Below are 13,638 nucleotides of genomic sequence, written 5' to 3'. Positions count from 1 at the left end.
ACAAAACCCAAACCAATAAACCCTCTCTCCCCAAAATTAAAACATAAAAGGGTTATTTTTTCCAGGTAATAGGTGTTTGAACATTTTCCTCAAGCTGTTTCTAACATTATATGATTCCAATAAATGAGAAAGAGAGAGGCTGCCTGAGTGCATGTCTTATAACAGAGTTCTGACACACTACTGTTTTGCTAAGAGATTACAAAATCGATGCTTTATGAAAACATTCTTGTATTTTAAAGCAAAATCCATCCAATTCTTTATCACTTTGATTCCCTGAGCTCCTTTTTATTCACAAGAAGCAGGAATCTCCCTCAGGTAGAGCATCCACTTGGGCTGCATCCAAAGATATCCCAGGCCAACTTCAGTGCCAGTAAAGCAGAGAAGCTCCTTTTCTTTTTTTCTTAACTCTCAAGATGTTCTGACTGGCTGAAAATGATGAAAGAGTTAACAACAGGCTGGCTGACATGACTTAGTGCTGGGAAGACAGGGGGAAGAATTAACCAATGCTTTATCAAGACAGAATCAGACAAGTTACATGAAATGGATGCCAATCTGTAGGGCTAGGTGCAAAGCAAACTTGTTTTCAAAGTGTCTTTTTCAGAATTAAAGGTCTGGTTGAGAGCAGTATTCATGTTAATGCAGTTTACTTGGGTCTTGCCAAAGGCATTTCATTTCATGGCATATGTTGGTATGATTAAAAAGCATGCATTGTATGGAATTAAAAGGATGCACTTTGGAAGAACTGAAAGTTGGCTCACTGACAGATTGCAAAGTGGTGAGAGTAACGAGTGGAACTATTTCCAGCAGATTCCCACAAGGATCAGTTCCTGGTACAACATTGTTTAGTATTTTCATCACGTGTCCAAACGATGGTGTAAAATCATAGTTAACTCATTCCCAAATGACTGAACTTCTTGACAAAATTATTGAAGAGAATACGTTAGACAAATAAAAATGTTTCCTGCCTTTTATAGAAAACCAACAGCTAAAAAGAAAGATGAGGAAATAAATGCATTTCTTGCAATATGCAGTTATATACTGCTCTGTTGCATGTGGATATATAAGGTGTGCTGGGTGCACACACACAGAGCAAAATAAACAAGCCATTGCACACTAAGACCTCACTAATCCAGGAGGAGTAACCTGTGGTTGCTACTTCTTCTGTCTACCCTGATTACAAATTTATCTTTGACTGCAGATGTGGGGCACAGTTTGCTGGCTCAGTAACCTCTTAGGTGCATCACCACTCCTCAGCAACTGATTTTTTCACTCCTTACTTACTTAGCAGCAGGAAAAGGACAACAGGCAGCCAGGCACAGTGGCATCCAAGGGCAGCATCTATGGCTGCATGGACACAGCCAAGGGCAGAGTGCTGGAAAATGTAAGACAGATGAGTTGAGCAGTGACACCACTGAAAACACGACTGCCGCACACTTGACGGGAGGTGGCAATATCATCTTTATCACACATGATACTTTCACTCTACCATTAATCACTTAGAAAAATTAATTACAAACATTCTTTACTCTAGTCAGACAGTTCAATTTTGGTAGCAGGGAACAGGGTGTGCCACAGTTTTCTGTCTGTCATGCTGAGCCTACTGTCCTTTGGTGTTTTCTCTGCGGAGGATTTTTGTGACAATATCCAGTTGCCTCACACCTTGCAGAGGATTGCTCTGCCCTTATCCTTCAGTGGAGTGGCAAGAGTTTTTCAGATTCCTGTTACACATCGCCCACTGACCATCTGCTATTACCACCTTAACGAGAAATCACTTGATGAAAGGTGATTGAGTGGTTACTGTCCAGTACAAGGTTACAAGCTCATTATACTACTTCCCCCTCCAATATTAAGCAATAGTGATAAGCCAAGAGTCTTAGCTGATACAACCTGGTGCATTTCTGCTATTTCAATCGTGATGCCTTTGTTTACACGACATTTAGCTTAAAAGCATTTACTTTTAGGTTAATTGAGATCCCAGCCTTTGGTTAAAGTGGATTTCTGAGTGCTACTATTTCAAAATAGAAACTTGGGATAATCAAGGAGTATTCTATTTTTTATTATTCTTTTAGCCATCATCATGGGATGCTTTAAAGATGAATAAACTGTGGTGTTTCGGTAGTACTCATGAGAATTGGTTTGTTTCCCCTCAGAGCACTGAGGTTTCCTGTAAAGCTACTCTAGCTCTGGATTTATGTATCATTTGAAGAGGAAGATCTATCTCCTTAAAGTTTCCACGTTAGGTTTTGCTGAGTCAGTTTTATGTATCAAGCTGTTCAAAAAAAAAAAAGAGGGAAAGCAAAAAAAGACAAAAGTAAGCTTCAAGAAAACGAGTCCAGAGGAAGTTCACAGTTCCTTAAACAGTTTTTGTTCTACATTTCTCTTTCTGCATCAGGTCTCTGCTGTGATCTGTTTCCACTAAACTAGAAGCATTCTACGCAGCCATCCTGTTCAGGTTGTGGATTTCAAGACAATCTCCCAAACAAAAATCAGAGAACACAGATTGAGGTATGCTGTTAGAACACAAGAAAACGCCAGAGCTGCCTCTTGTCACAGAGACATTTAGCAGGAGTACAAAATTGCAGTGAAAAAAAGCCTGGCAGTGTGATTCAGAACATACCACTAGGGGGGAATGATAGCGTTGCTGTACTTAAGTTTAGAAAAAAAATGTTCTGAAAGGTTGTGTTGCTAGCACATACTCTATTTTAGTTCTGGGACTCATTCTCTAATGTCATATATATTCTGAGTGGTAAAGGAACCACCTGATGTCCAGCTTCATTTCAGGGAAAGGGAGGGCATAGGTATGATGGGCACTAGAAGACAAGTTTGGATGTACTCGGATTACTGGGGGATAGTTCAGAGGAGAGACACCTTGAAAGGTCAGTGTCAGGAATGCAGCATGCTAATGATGCTGATGGTATAAACAACACCCGAGATAGGTCTCATTTGGTGAAGCACTTGTGTACATGTCGTACTTGAAGCACCTGAGCTGCTGTATTCATTTCAGCCAGGTGACCTGCGTGCCTCATCAGACAGGACCTCCAGGCACTGCACTGTCACAGAACTGATGCGTTTGGCATTTACCCACACTCTCTGAATGCAGAGATTAGTGTGTCTTCCTCTTATAAAACTGCCTTCTGCTGGTGATCATTCTCCTGATTCCAGACAACTCTGATTCATAGCATAAGAAAAGCTTTCCCAAAGGATTCAATAGCTCTTTTCCCCCAAAACACAGACATCATCTGCTTATATTTGTGTGTATCTCATCCTAAAAAATAAACAAATCACTTCTGGGCCCCTATTCTCTCATGTATTGCCTGAGAAAACAGTATTCAGTTTTCCCCTTTTTTTTCTTTTGCAGAAACATAATTTATTATTTAGCTTATAATCATTGACAAGTGTCAAAAAAATGCAAATCTTACTGTTTTGATATCTTACACTGATTGTAACTCATCATGTCATAGGCCCTTTTAGCACCAGAGACATCATTCTGGTACAGTAATCCCTTCAGATAATTCCTTCCAACAAATATAGAAGACTGTCATCATGATGAGAAAAAGCCTTTCCCCTAAAAGTGTTTATCATCCAAGAATAAATAGCAATGAAAATAATGGCTTTTTGAGACTTCAGAGGTAATAATCCATTTAACAGGAAGATATTGCTACGAGCATTGTACATAAGCCATTTACCCTTTCCATGTCTGACAGTCATCTGAATGTCAATTTAAAAAAAAAGAAAGAAGAAGATGAAGTTATAACGCTGCATCAACAGACAGCTGTCCTAGTGGGCACTGGGAGCACAGCATGGCTGGCATTGCTGAGCAGTGCAGTCACTGCGGCAGGAATGATGAGCTCACATTCCATTCTGATTCCCATGCTGTGTGGGGCTGTGGGGCTGCCACCCCTCGTGGCCCCTGGCTGCCCGACACCAGATCTGGCTCGTTACCGCGCCTGGAATGAGCGGGAGCCACCTCTCAGCTGGCAAGCACAAGGGCATACTTGGATTCCCAGGTTGGAAGATTATCTCATTCAGGCACAGTTCTCCCAAAGATATATAAGTGCAGGGAGCCTAGTGGTCCCTGCAGAGCCCCAGCCCTGGGAGGTTTCAGCCACACAGGAGCACAGCCTTGGATCACAGCAAAGATGACGATGATGATGAAAGTAGAAGAGCTGGTAGGTGCAACCTTCTTTCATTTACTCACAATGAATTATTTTCTAGTCTGTCATTGGACCAGGCAGAGAAAGACAACCTTTGTGAATCACTGATTTAGCAGGTAACCAGCACTGCTGTGCTCCAGGAGCAAACCCCTATATACTGTTTGTTATATTATTATATTTTCATTTTAAGTTTTCCTTGAGAAAGGGTCTCACCACAGATACAACTATACAGCTGTTTGGATTTGGCATCACAGCACAGTTCACCAGGAAAGGATCAACCAAATTTAGCTACTTGTTTGACTCTGTCCATGATTTTAATTCATATATATTCTTAGAAGCTAGTAATCTTATGATCACACAAAGTAATTCCTATATAATAATATGGGACAACATATTAATGCTTGGAAATGACAGTATTTTATAACATTAAATTAGCAGCTTAATAATAGTATTGTTTTCTAATAATAAACTAACAGTTCCTACAGCTACTGCTGTTCATGATGTAAAAGTCTTTGAAAAATTAGGTCTAGACCACAAGTAATGGGACATTCCACTGCAGGATTCAGACTAAGAATGTCTGATCTGATGGAGAAACTGGGAAAACAGGAATGATTCAGTAAAACACGGCACTTGTTTTCCCAAATGATTTTCTTAAGATACAACTGCCTAAGTAGTTAATGCTGTCTTAAATTCTTTGGCAAGGTTCTCACAGTTTCTTCAGCATTAGACTTTATAACAAATAAAATTTTTCAAGGTAATCAAACAGAAAGGCAGTCTAGGTCACATGAACCACTCTCAAAATACACATCTGCCTATACTAAGTTTAACAAGTTATCTCTTCATACACACTTAATTGGGCATCAGAAATATTCCTGAAAACTATTGAAAGCTGTGCTGCTGCACAGCACCACAAAGCTTCTGCCATTCTGCTATGAGTGGGACCTTGGTACTGACAGCAATGGATAAAACCAGCCTTGAAATCCCTCAGCAGCCCAATTTAAGTGCATGGGAAATGTGCCCCAGCCAAGTGCATCCCAGCCAGGCAGGCACAGGCAGAATGGCCTCTCCTGGCTGTCACACACTGAGACAGGGCAGGAACAAGGTGCAATCAGCCCTAGGCAATCCATGTTTCCAGGTGGTGGCTGCTGCAGTCAAGAATCCACTGTTTATATTTTATCATGTTTGCATTTACAGGTGACTGGGAAGAAGGTGGATGATAAAGAGACTGGCAGCTTCCTCCCTGAGGACTTCAAAAATGGAGAGTATGAAGCTGCTGTAAGATTAGAGAAGCAGGAGGACCTAAAGACAATCCCTGAGCACTCACTGACCCGAGGTGATCTGGATCATGAGAAGGAGAAAAAACTAGAAGCAGAGGTAGGCTCTTGGTTTTTCTTCTTGGATTTTTATCATCATGTGTGCATTTCCTGCTGCAGTCCTTGAAATCCTGCCTCTCTCTATGTCAGAAATACATGGTGAGCTAGAAAACCCCTTGGGAGACCACCACAAAAGGAGGTTGGTCTAAAGTCCACTGAACACCATGGAGATCTGCTCACCTGTGTAGCCTGTGGGTGAGGGCAGTAACACTTTGAGGCACAACCTCAGCCACCCCTGTACTGCCTGCCTGAAACCCTGAGAGCTCCTGTGCCCAGGGGTCAGCTGCTGCTGGCTGTCAGTGAGGGGGAGCAATCAGAGGCAGGGAGACACCTTCAGCCTGCACACCTAATGACTGCTACCAAAAATAACTAACCCACCAATAACATGAAAATGTTCTTTTTATGAAAACAAGCACATTTGGAACGAACTGTTACAAATGAAACTCATACTGGTCTACAGAAAAGTACTAATTTCAATTCCTGGAGCATGACAATTCTCCCTAGATCCTTAAGAACTGATGTTTTCCCCCCCAAAACCACAGTAGCTTTAATAGCTTTAATTTTTTTTTTCTTTTTGAATAAGCAATCAACTGGCCGAAACATTTAAAGTGATTTGGAAATTATAAAGTTTAAGTAGCAGGGGAAATAATACTTTGTTCTAAAACATGAAGAGTAAGAAAGTCAGTCTCAGAAACATTAGAATAAAAACTACTTATTAAACTTCAAGAGACATTATTGGCTACAGAGGCTTTTTTCGGTTCCTTCAAAGCAGGTTCCTAAGAATTTAGTGGGTTTCCAGTTATCCACAGTCAGCATAATTATTTTCCATTAGGCCAATGACCTGCAAACCAAACCCCAAATGAAGAGAACAATTAAGGAAGAGGTGGGAATAACTTGAATAAGAACTCAGTTGACAGAAGTGTACACCATATGACCATATACCAGTGTATTCACCCTTAATCACACCATGGGACAAAATCTGTCATCTGTGTTCACCCTCAGTCAGTCCTTGTTTGTGAATCTCCTGAAGCCAAGGACACCCCCTGGGATCTCAGTTCAGGCAACACACCTGCCCTTGGTGTCAGCAGTGCCCCACACTCACTTCATGCCCAGATGCTTTTTACAAGCAGGTCTGGAGAAGTCTTAAACATTTAATGAACTGCCCCATCAAGGACATTGAGGACATTCTTTGCGGCCTCCCAAAATGTACAAACACTTGTGGACTGAAATGCTAAGATCATTCTAAGCCTTGTTCTTCTCTCGAGGGTATGTTTTTAAGCAAAGAGAATTAAGTCCCAATAATTTAGTAATTAATTTAGTAATTTAGTAATTAATGCATCATTTAAAAAAAAGTGATTAAAGAAAATCACTTGGTGGAAGTCAGTTGAAACTTCAGGAGCTTTCTAGCTTTCAAAAGCTGCACATGAGATTTTTTAAATTGTTGTTCCAGAAGAGACTGTAGTGCTGCTCTGACTCCTGGCTTAAATTCATGTCACAACATACAACTTAAGAAGAAGTTAGGAAGAGGTTGAATGGTATATTAAAAACTGTAGATGAGGTAGAATTTCTCACATAGTTAGCAACTTATTGTAATGGTTAATTAGCCCTATCTGAAAAAAAAAATTAAAACAATTTATTTCAAAGTTCATCCAGTTTTAGTTGAATTCAGATGAATAGTAACCCATTGCTGTCCTGCTACTCTGAAAGGGAGAGGTGGTCACACTGCTCAACTTGCTCCTTTCCCTGATCTGTTCCAGCTGAAGAAGAAGAAATTACAGGCCAGGTCAAAACTTGAAAATTTGGAGGATCTTGAAAAAATTATTGAGCTAAAGAAGAAGAAAAGATGCAAGAAAGTGAAAGTGCCTGTTTTAAAGAAACCTGAACCAGAAGTTATTGTAAGTTACTTCAAAGTAGCTTATTCCGGGAAAATATTAAGGGAGGATTGTGTCACACACATTTATGTTCTTTATATTCTTTCCTTCAGTCAGGACCTGTGGATATTCCCACATTCTTCAAAGCTGCAGTGGAGAATAAGTTGCCAGTAATTGAAAAATACCTGTCAGACAAAGGGGATCCAAATGTCTGTGATAAGGTACAGTCTTCTTCCTAAAGCAAAGCCTGCTACAGAAGAGAACAAAAATAACTTTTACCATGAGGTTTTGTAGATTCCACTCTCATGAGAGGCAAAAAGGGGAGGGGTAAAGTAAATAAATGCTGGAAGTTCTGTACATCAGGTTTCGTAGTGGCCACTGAGACCCTTCAAAATCACATTACCTCAAGAGTCTCCATATTTAAACAAAGGCTGTTGGTACCCAGGAGAACCTGATTTTCTGTAAAAGGTGATCTTCCAATGCTATGGAAAAAGAGATACGAATTTTTTCTGCAGAACAACAGAAGTGAGTGGCTGCCCTCATACTCCATGATGCATGAGCTGCACTTTCAAAGCACATGTTGGATGGGGAACTCAACAGGCATAATTTTAAATCTGAATGCCATACTGCAGATTCTTCTCCCATCCTTTAAAATGCTGGCTAGGCAGCTCTCAGCTAACAGGTTGCTATTAAAATTTAGCAGATTTCAGGTCTCAAAAGCTCTTTAAAAGGAATCAGCATGGAGTATGTATTTGCCATCATCCTAGCGAGGGCGGGTGAAGAGATTTCAAGATCTTTTGTGCAATATGTAATATCTGACTTTGCACTGCTTCAATTGCCAGTACAAACGCACTGCGCTGCACAGGGCATGCTCTGAAGGACATCTAGAGGTGGTGAAGAAGTTGGTGGAAGCTGGAGCCCAGCTTGAACAGAAAGACATGGTATGCACATCCACTCACACCTCTTTCCAAAAGCTGCTCATTGTTTTATATGTGTCAGGAGAACCATTTATAGAAGTGCCTCTTACAGAGGAGGAGTGCTGAAAGGCCTTGCAATGTCTTTGAAGTTTATCCTTAAAATAACATTGTTGAGAAGAGGTTTCAGGAGGGAGTGTCTGCCTCCCTGTGCCAGAAGGGCTGTTGGAAAACACAGAAGTGCTGGCCAGCAGAGTGCCACAAGCAAGAAAGCCTGGGGTAGGGTAGGAGAGCTGAGGTCAGGCTCCCAACCTAGCGCTGTCCCACGCAGGTCCCCAGGGTGAGCAGGAGCACCAGGATTTCAAAGCTGTGCCCGGGAGAGCCCCCTGCTCCTCTGCAATGCCAGCCACGAGGGGTCCTGAGCACCCACAGCTCCTGCAGCTGTTCCTTTGCTCCTCTGCCCTTGGCTGCACTGCCAGCCTTGCTCCTCCTCACTAACCCAGCGGGGCTCACAGGGGGTGAGGAAGAGGAGGAATGACAGGCAGAGTGTGAGCATCAAGGGACTCCTTCCAGCTCAGGGCAGCTCAGGGCAGAGATGCTGAATCTTGTAGAGGAGAGGGGTTTTAATTCACTTTGTGGACTTGCATAACTTGGGGATTTGTTTGTTTTTTAAAGAGAACTATTATTTCCCTTGAGTTTAATTTTCTATGCATTTTAGAACCTAAAAGGCATTAAATAAAAAATATTTACTTGCACATACCAGCCACATACCTGGCTAAAGGTAACTTCTAAGGTCAAGGAATAAACAAAACACATCCTCTTTCACAGCAGCATTGCCAAGATCTCTGTCTTTAGGAGTAATATGCAATGAATGTGAAGAGTGAGAAATTCACAGTACTGCAGAAATTAGGGCAAAATAAGAAAAGCTGTTACTAGAAACAATTGATTTTTTTTACTAGAAATTGTGATCACTGTGTGATCACAGTAAAGTGCTCTAGGTTAAATCACATAAAATTAATTTGGATTATTTGGTTTAACTAGTGGGTTTTTAATATAATGATGCATTAAAATACTTTTAATTTCCTTTTCCTATTAAAGCTTCATTCTACAGCTCTGCACTGGGCATGCCGGGGTGGAAATCTGGACGTTCTGAAATTCTTACTGGACAAAGGGATAAACATCAACGCAAGAGACAAGGTAGGTGCTTCTGGAACTCTGCAGCTTTTTTAACTGGAGATGAAAGCTGGCCCTTACTCCCAGCAGATAACTTCTGGCAGCTGTTTTTGAAGCAGCTCTCGCCTGTTCCATGGCACTGACCATCTCCTGCCCTGACCCGCAGCTGCTCAGCACGCCCCTGCACGTGGCCGTGCGGACAGGTCGCTACGACTGCGGGGAGCACCTCATCGCCTGCGAGGCCGATCTCAACGCCAGGGACAGGGTAAGCCCCGGCAGCTCTGCCCTGCCCGCACGGCTGCCCGGCCGGGAGCGGCCCCAGCGGCCGGGACTGACGCTGCCCTGACCCGCTCTCTGCTCTCCAGGAAGGGGACACGCCGATGCACGATGCCGTGAGGCTGAACCGCTACAAAATTATCCGGCTTTTGATCCTGCACGGAGCAGATCTGAGTCTAAAGAACTGCGTAAGTAACAGCACAAAATCCAAGTGATTTTAAAACGCTTTAAAATGAGTTTCCCACCGCAGCAAGGTTTCGAGAGCGGGAGAGACTATTTTGAACAAGCTTAATTGGATCACTTCAGAGCTAATTAAAGCAGAGCTGAGACAGGGAAAGGGTACCATGGGGGAAGTCAGGGAAAAGAGGAAAACCCAGTACCTCTTAAAACCAGAACCCACTATCTGCTACTTAGACAACATCACACCTTTCTATGATTTACTTTAATTAATTATATCATGCAAAGATGTAATAGACAGGACACTTACTCTGCACAACTCCTGAGCTTCAACCACCGCTGAGACAACAAGGATCTTAGCCTGTAAGAGAAATCTTTTAGTAAAGCCCACAGCTGAGGGCCAGCCCCAGCAGCACAGGACTGGCTGTTAGCCTTACAGCTGGCCAACACACCCCTGTGGCTGAGGAGAGACAAGTCCCACACCTGGCTGTGCTCAGAGCCACTGCAGCAGCAGCGTTGCTCAAGCTCTGTGACCACTAGTTACAATACAACGTTGGACAGACCTTTTCTCCCAAATCCAAACCTAGCAGCAGTAGCGTGGGTTTTACCACTGTCAGTCAATGTTTTCACTGACAATCAGTCAAAACCCCAGGGGACAAGGAGGAAAACAGTCACTGGAGCACTCAGTACTCCCTACTCTCTGCCCACCTCCCTGAAGTGTGGCTGCTCTGGCATTATCCCTCATCAGAGTATGACAATTATGGAAGGGACAGCCCCAAAGGCCAGAGAATTGCCCTCTCAGACATTGTCTGCACATAGAAGTTGGTCCTACTTAATTCCTGTGGCTCATACAAAGTAATTAAGAGTAACTAAACTCTTATCTGAATTCTGCATCAAATGGAAGAGTGTCTTACTGAGATTGCACCTAAATATATTTCTAATCACTTGAAACTAAAACTAAAGGAAGACCTGCATGTTCTGCTGGCCACAGCATTTGCCTAAACCCACTGAAACCCAGGCAGTTTTCATCATGGGTCTGACCAGGACTGGGACTAGATCAGTAGAGCAGAAGTACTCTGATCCCAGGGGTACAAGAATAAGTCTAAGCCTGTGTGTGCAGAAGGGATTCACATCACACAGATGCACTGAACAAGTATTTGGTGAAGAACAAGGACTTGGCCATCACTGGATGAAATTAAATATTCCTCTGTTTCTTTTAACCAGGAAGGGAAAACCCCTATGGATCTTGTTCTTCAATGGCAGAATGGCACCAAAGAGATATTCAACAGCCTGAAAGACAATTCCAAAAAGAGTGCCCATCTAGGTAAATTCTGAAGAGAGAAACCAGACCACACTTTTTTTTGCTGCTTTGAAATGCTTCCCACAAACCTGGATGAAAATGTCCTTGAACATCTAATGAAAATATTTATGGCACTGGATTATTTGAGGTGCTCTCACTGAAACTGCAAGAAACCTGCAAAGAAATTATTTTAAAAGACAGGTTGAGTGTTAAAATTCCACTAGCTCTAAAATAGCTTTATTTATTTCTATTTATTATTTATTTATTTAAAAGTAATTTTTAATTATGTTATTTAAGCTTTTTTTATTGGTGCAATTGGTCTAAATGCAACTTTTGCCAGCACCATAAATCCTTTGGTCTTAAATGGCAGAATTTTCAAGTATAGTAGAAAGTTTTCTCAAGCCTTCCAATAACTCTAAATAGCAAATACTTGCAACTGTTGCCTTGTCTCACTACTAAAATAACCTGTGAATTGAGTGGTGGTATGTGGAAGAGCATTGGAAGGAGGTTACTGAGGTGCCAAGAGGATTTAATGAAGCAGTTGAGTAATGGTGTTTACACAGGGTTTGGCAATCGTGGTTGAGAAGGAGCTCGAGGACAGAGCTCCAACCACCATGTACCCCTTTGGACTGAAGGATTCACATAGAATGTTGGGAAGGTGAGAGGAGACTGTACCAGGGAAGTGAATTTTTTAAAAACTAGACTACTACAAAGTATGATGATAGAAGAATGCAAAATCAGATTATGTATATTTGTAAATTTGTACTGCTTTTTCTGTACATTTTGAACTGATCCATTTCAGATTAAATTTACTGAGTGGTTCTTTTTACTTGCTGGAGTGGATGATGGAGTGGTGAGCATGCATGGGGTAATTTTGTCTCTTTAAAGGAAGTTCACATCATGTCTGCTGCAAAATTCTTAAAAACTTAAAAGTCTCAGCCGCCAAGAACAGCCATCCCTTACACTACCTCCCTTCCACTGTTAGATAAACCCCATCTCACTTAGTTTGTTAAATGGAGGCACATATGAAAGCAGAAAGACAGTATTTCAACTAGCTAGTAAAACAAAGTTATAGTTCCATTACTGAGTTTGATTTAAAAATATAATCTCTTAGTTAGTCACTACTATGTGGAGCATGAGACAGCTCCAGTTATCCAAGCCAAGAGCGATGCCAAGTCTTGTTAGGACAGGCAGACACTTCTGCCTTTGCTTCAGCAGAAGCAGGACAGCCTTCAGAGCTGCCAGCCAGGGCATGATGTCCCATGTCATAGAATCACAGAACAGCTGGGGCTGGAAGAGACCTTTAAAGCTCATCTATTCCACCCCCTCTGCAATGAGGAGGGACCTTTTCAACACCATCAGAGCCCTGTCCCACCTGACAGGGATAGGATGTTTATCACCTCTCTGGGCAACCTGTGCTGGTGTTTCACCACCCTCATTGTAACAGACTTCTTTCTTGTATCCTAACTAAATCCATCCTTTTTTAGTTTAAACCCATTATCTTTTGACCTATCACAACAGGCTGTGATGAATATTCTGGAGTAATCTTTCTTATAAGTCCCCTTTAAACACTGAAAGGCCCCAGTAGGGTGGTGCTGGAGCCTTCTATTCTCCAGGCTGAACAACCCCAGCTCTCTCAGCACTTCCACACAGAAGTGCTCCACCCTTCTTCCCAGCTTTGTGGCCCTCTCTGGACACACTCCCACAGCTCCATGTTCTTCCTGTGCTGAGGACACAGCACTCCAGGTGGGAGAGAGCAGAGCAGAGGGGTATTTAGATGCTGCATTTAGTTAAATTCCTGATTATCCACTGGGTGGCCTGACAGACAAATATGCCAGAGGCTCTCACACTCCTTCACCAACCCATGTCAGCTGGCTTTACAGTCTGGCCAAAGCAATGTCCTGGGCACTATCCTGAGGTGGAGTCAGAAGCAGGCAGCAATGAATAGTTTTTCCTGGAATGCCAATTTTGGAATGAATTTGCACAAAACCCAGAGCAGCAAGCAGAAGAACCACCTATTCTGTCTGCAGGCAGCTCTCCTAGACTGAGGCCAACAGCTTCAGGCAGATGAGACTTTTCTCACACAAGCACTGTAACTCACAAGTGCCACCCTGCCAGCCAGAGACCTGATGTGTGCTCACATCCTTCTCCACAGAAATCACAGCTCTTCTCCACCTGCTGCCCTTTGCTGAAAGCCACAATTTCCCTGCTTGTTTCTGCCCAATTACCTGCACACTGGCAGCAAGCTGGCAGGGAACAGAAATGACATCAGTGCTGGCTAACTCAGTCTGTTCATCTAACTGAGCAGCAGTTCAATCATTCAGGCACCCAAGTGGCCACAGCAATGTGCTTCAGAAAACTGAGGGAGAAGAAACTTTATGAGGTACAGTGCTTCAGGAG

The 13,638-nt window shown here is 42.5% G+C and overlaps 1 protein-coding gene across 1 annotated transcript; it reads left to right on the top strand.

The window, feature by feature from the left end:
* The first annotated feature begins 3,508 nt into the window (after nt 1-3,508).
* Nucleotides 3,509-13,603, top strand: ANKRD1 (ankyrin repeat domain 1). Its single transcript, XM_018910788.3, has 9 exons — nt 3,509-4,169; nt 5,349-5,528; nt 7,285-7,422; nt 7,512-7,619; nt 8,241-8,339; nt 9,411-9,509; nt 9,652-9,750; nt 9,851-9,949; nt 11,163-13,603. The coding sequence occupies exons 1-9, from the start codon at nt 4,140-4,142 to the stop codon at nt 11,271-11,273; spliced, it is 963 nt and encodes a 320-aa protein (XP_018766333.2). The 5' UTR covers nt 3,509-4,139; the 3' UTR covers nt 11,274-13,603.
* Nucleotides 13,604-13,638: the final 35 nt, after the last annotated feature.

The sequence above is a fragment of the Serinus canaria genome, chromosome 6 (assembly GCF_022539315.1).
Source record: "Serinus canaria isolate serCan28SL12 chromosome 6, serCan2020, whole genome shotgun sequence".
In the NCBI taxonomy this organism is placed as follows: Eukaryota; Metazoa; Chordata; class Aves; order Passeriformes; family Fringillidae; genus Serinus; species Serinus canaria.
The sequence above is the reverse complement of the archived record's forward strand: the minus strand, read 5'-3'. Positions and strand labels throughout refer to the sequence as shown.

What these genes read in the sequence shown, in the direction of transcription:
- ANKRD1 (XM_018910788.3), top strand. Translation starts at nt 4,140, where the DNA reads ATGACGATGATGATGAAAGTAGAAGAGCTG. An exon ending in ATCCAAATGTCTGTGATAAG is followed by an intron (nt 7,620 to 8,240) that starts GTACAGTCTTCT and finishes TTCAATTGCCAG; the next exon opens with TACAAACGCACTGCGCTGCA. An exon ending in ACATCAACGCAAGAGACAAG is followed by an intron (nt 9,510 to 9,651) that starts GTAGGTGCTTCT and finishes CCTGACCCGCAG; the next exon opens with CTGCTCAGCACGCCCCTGCA.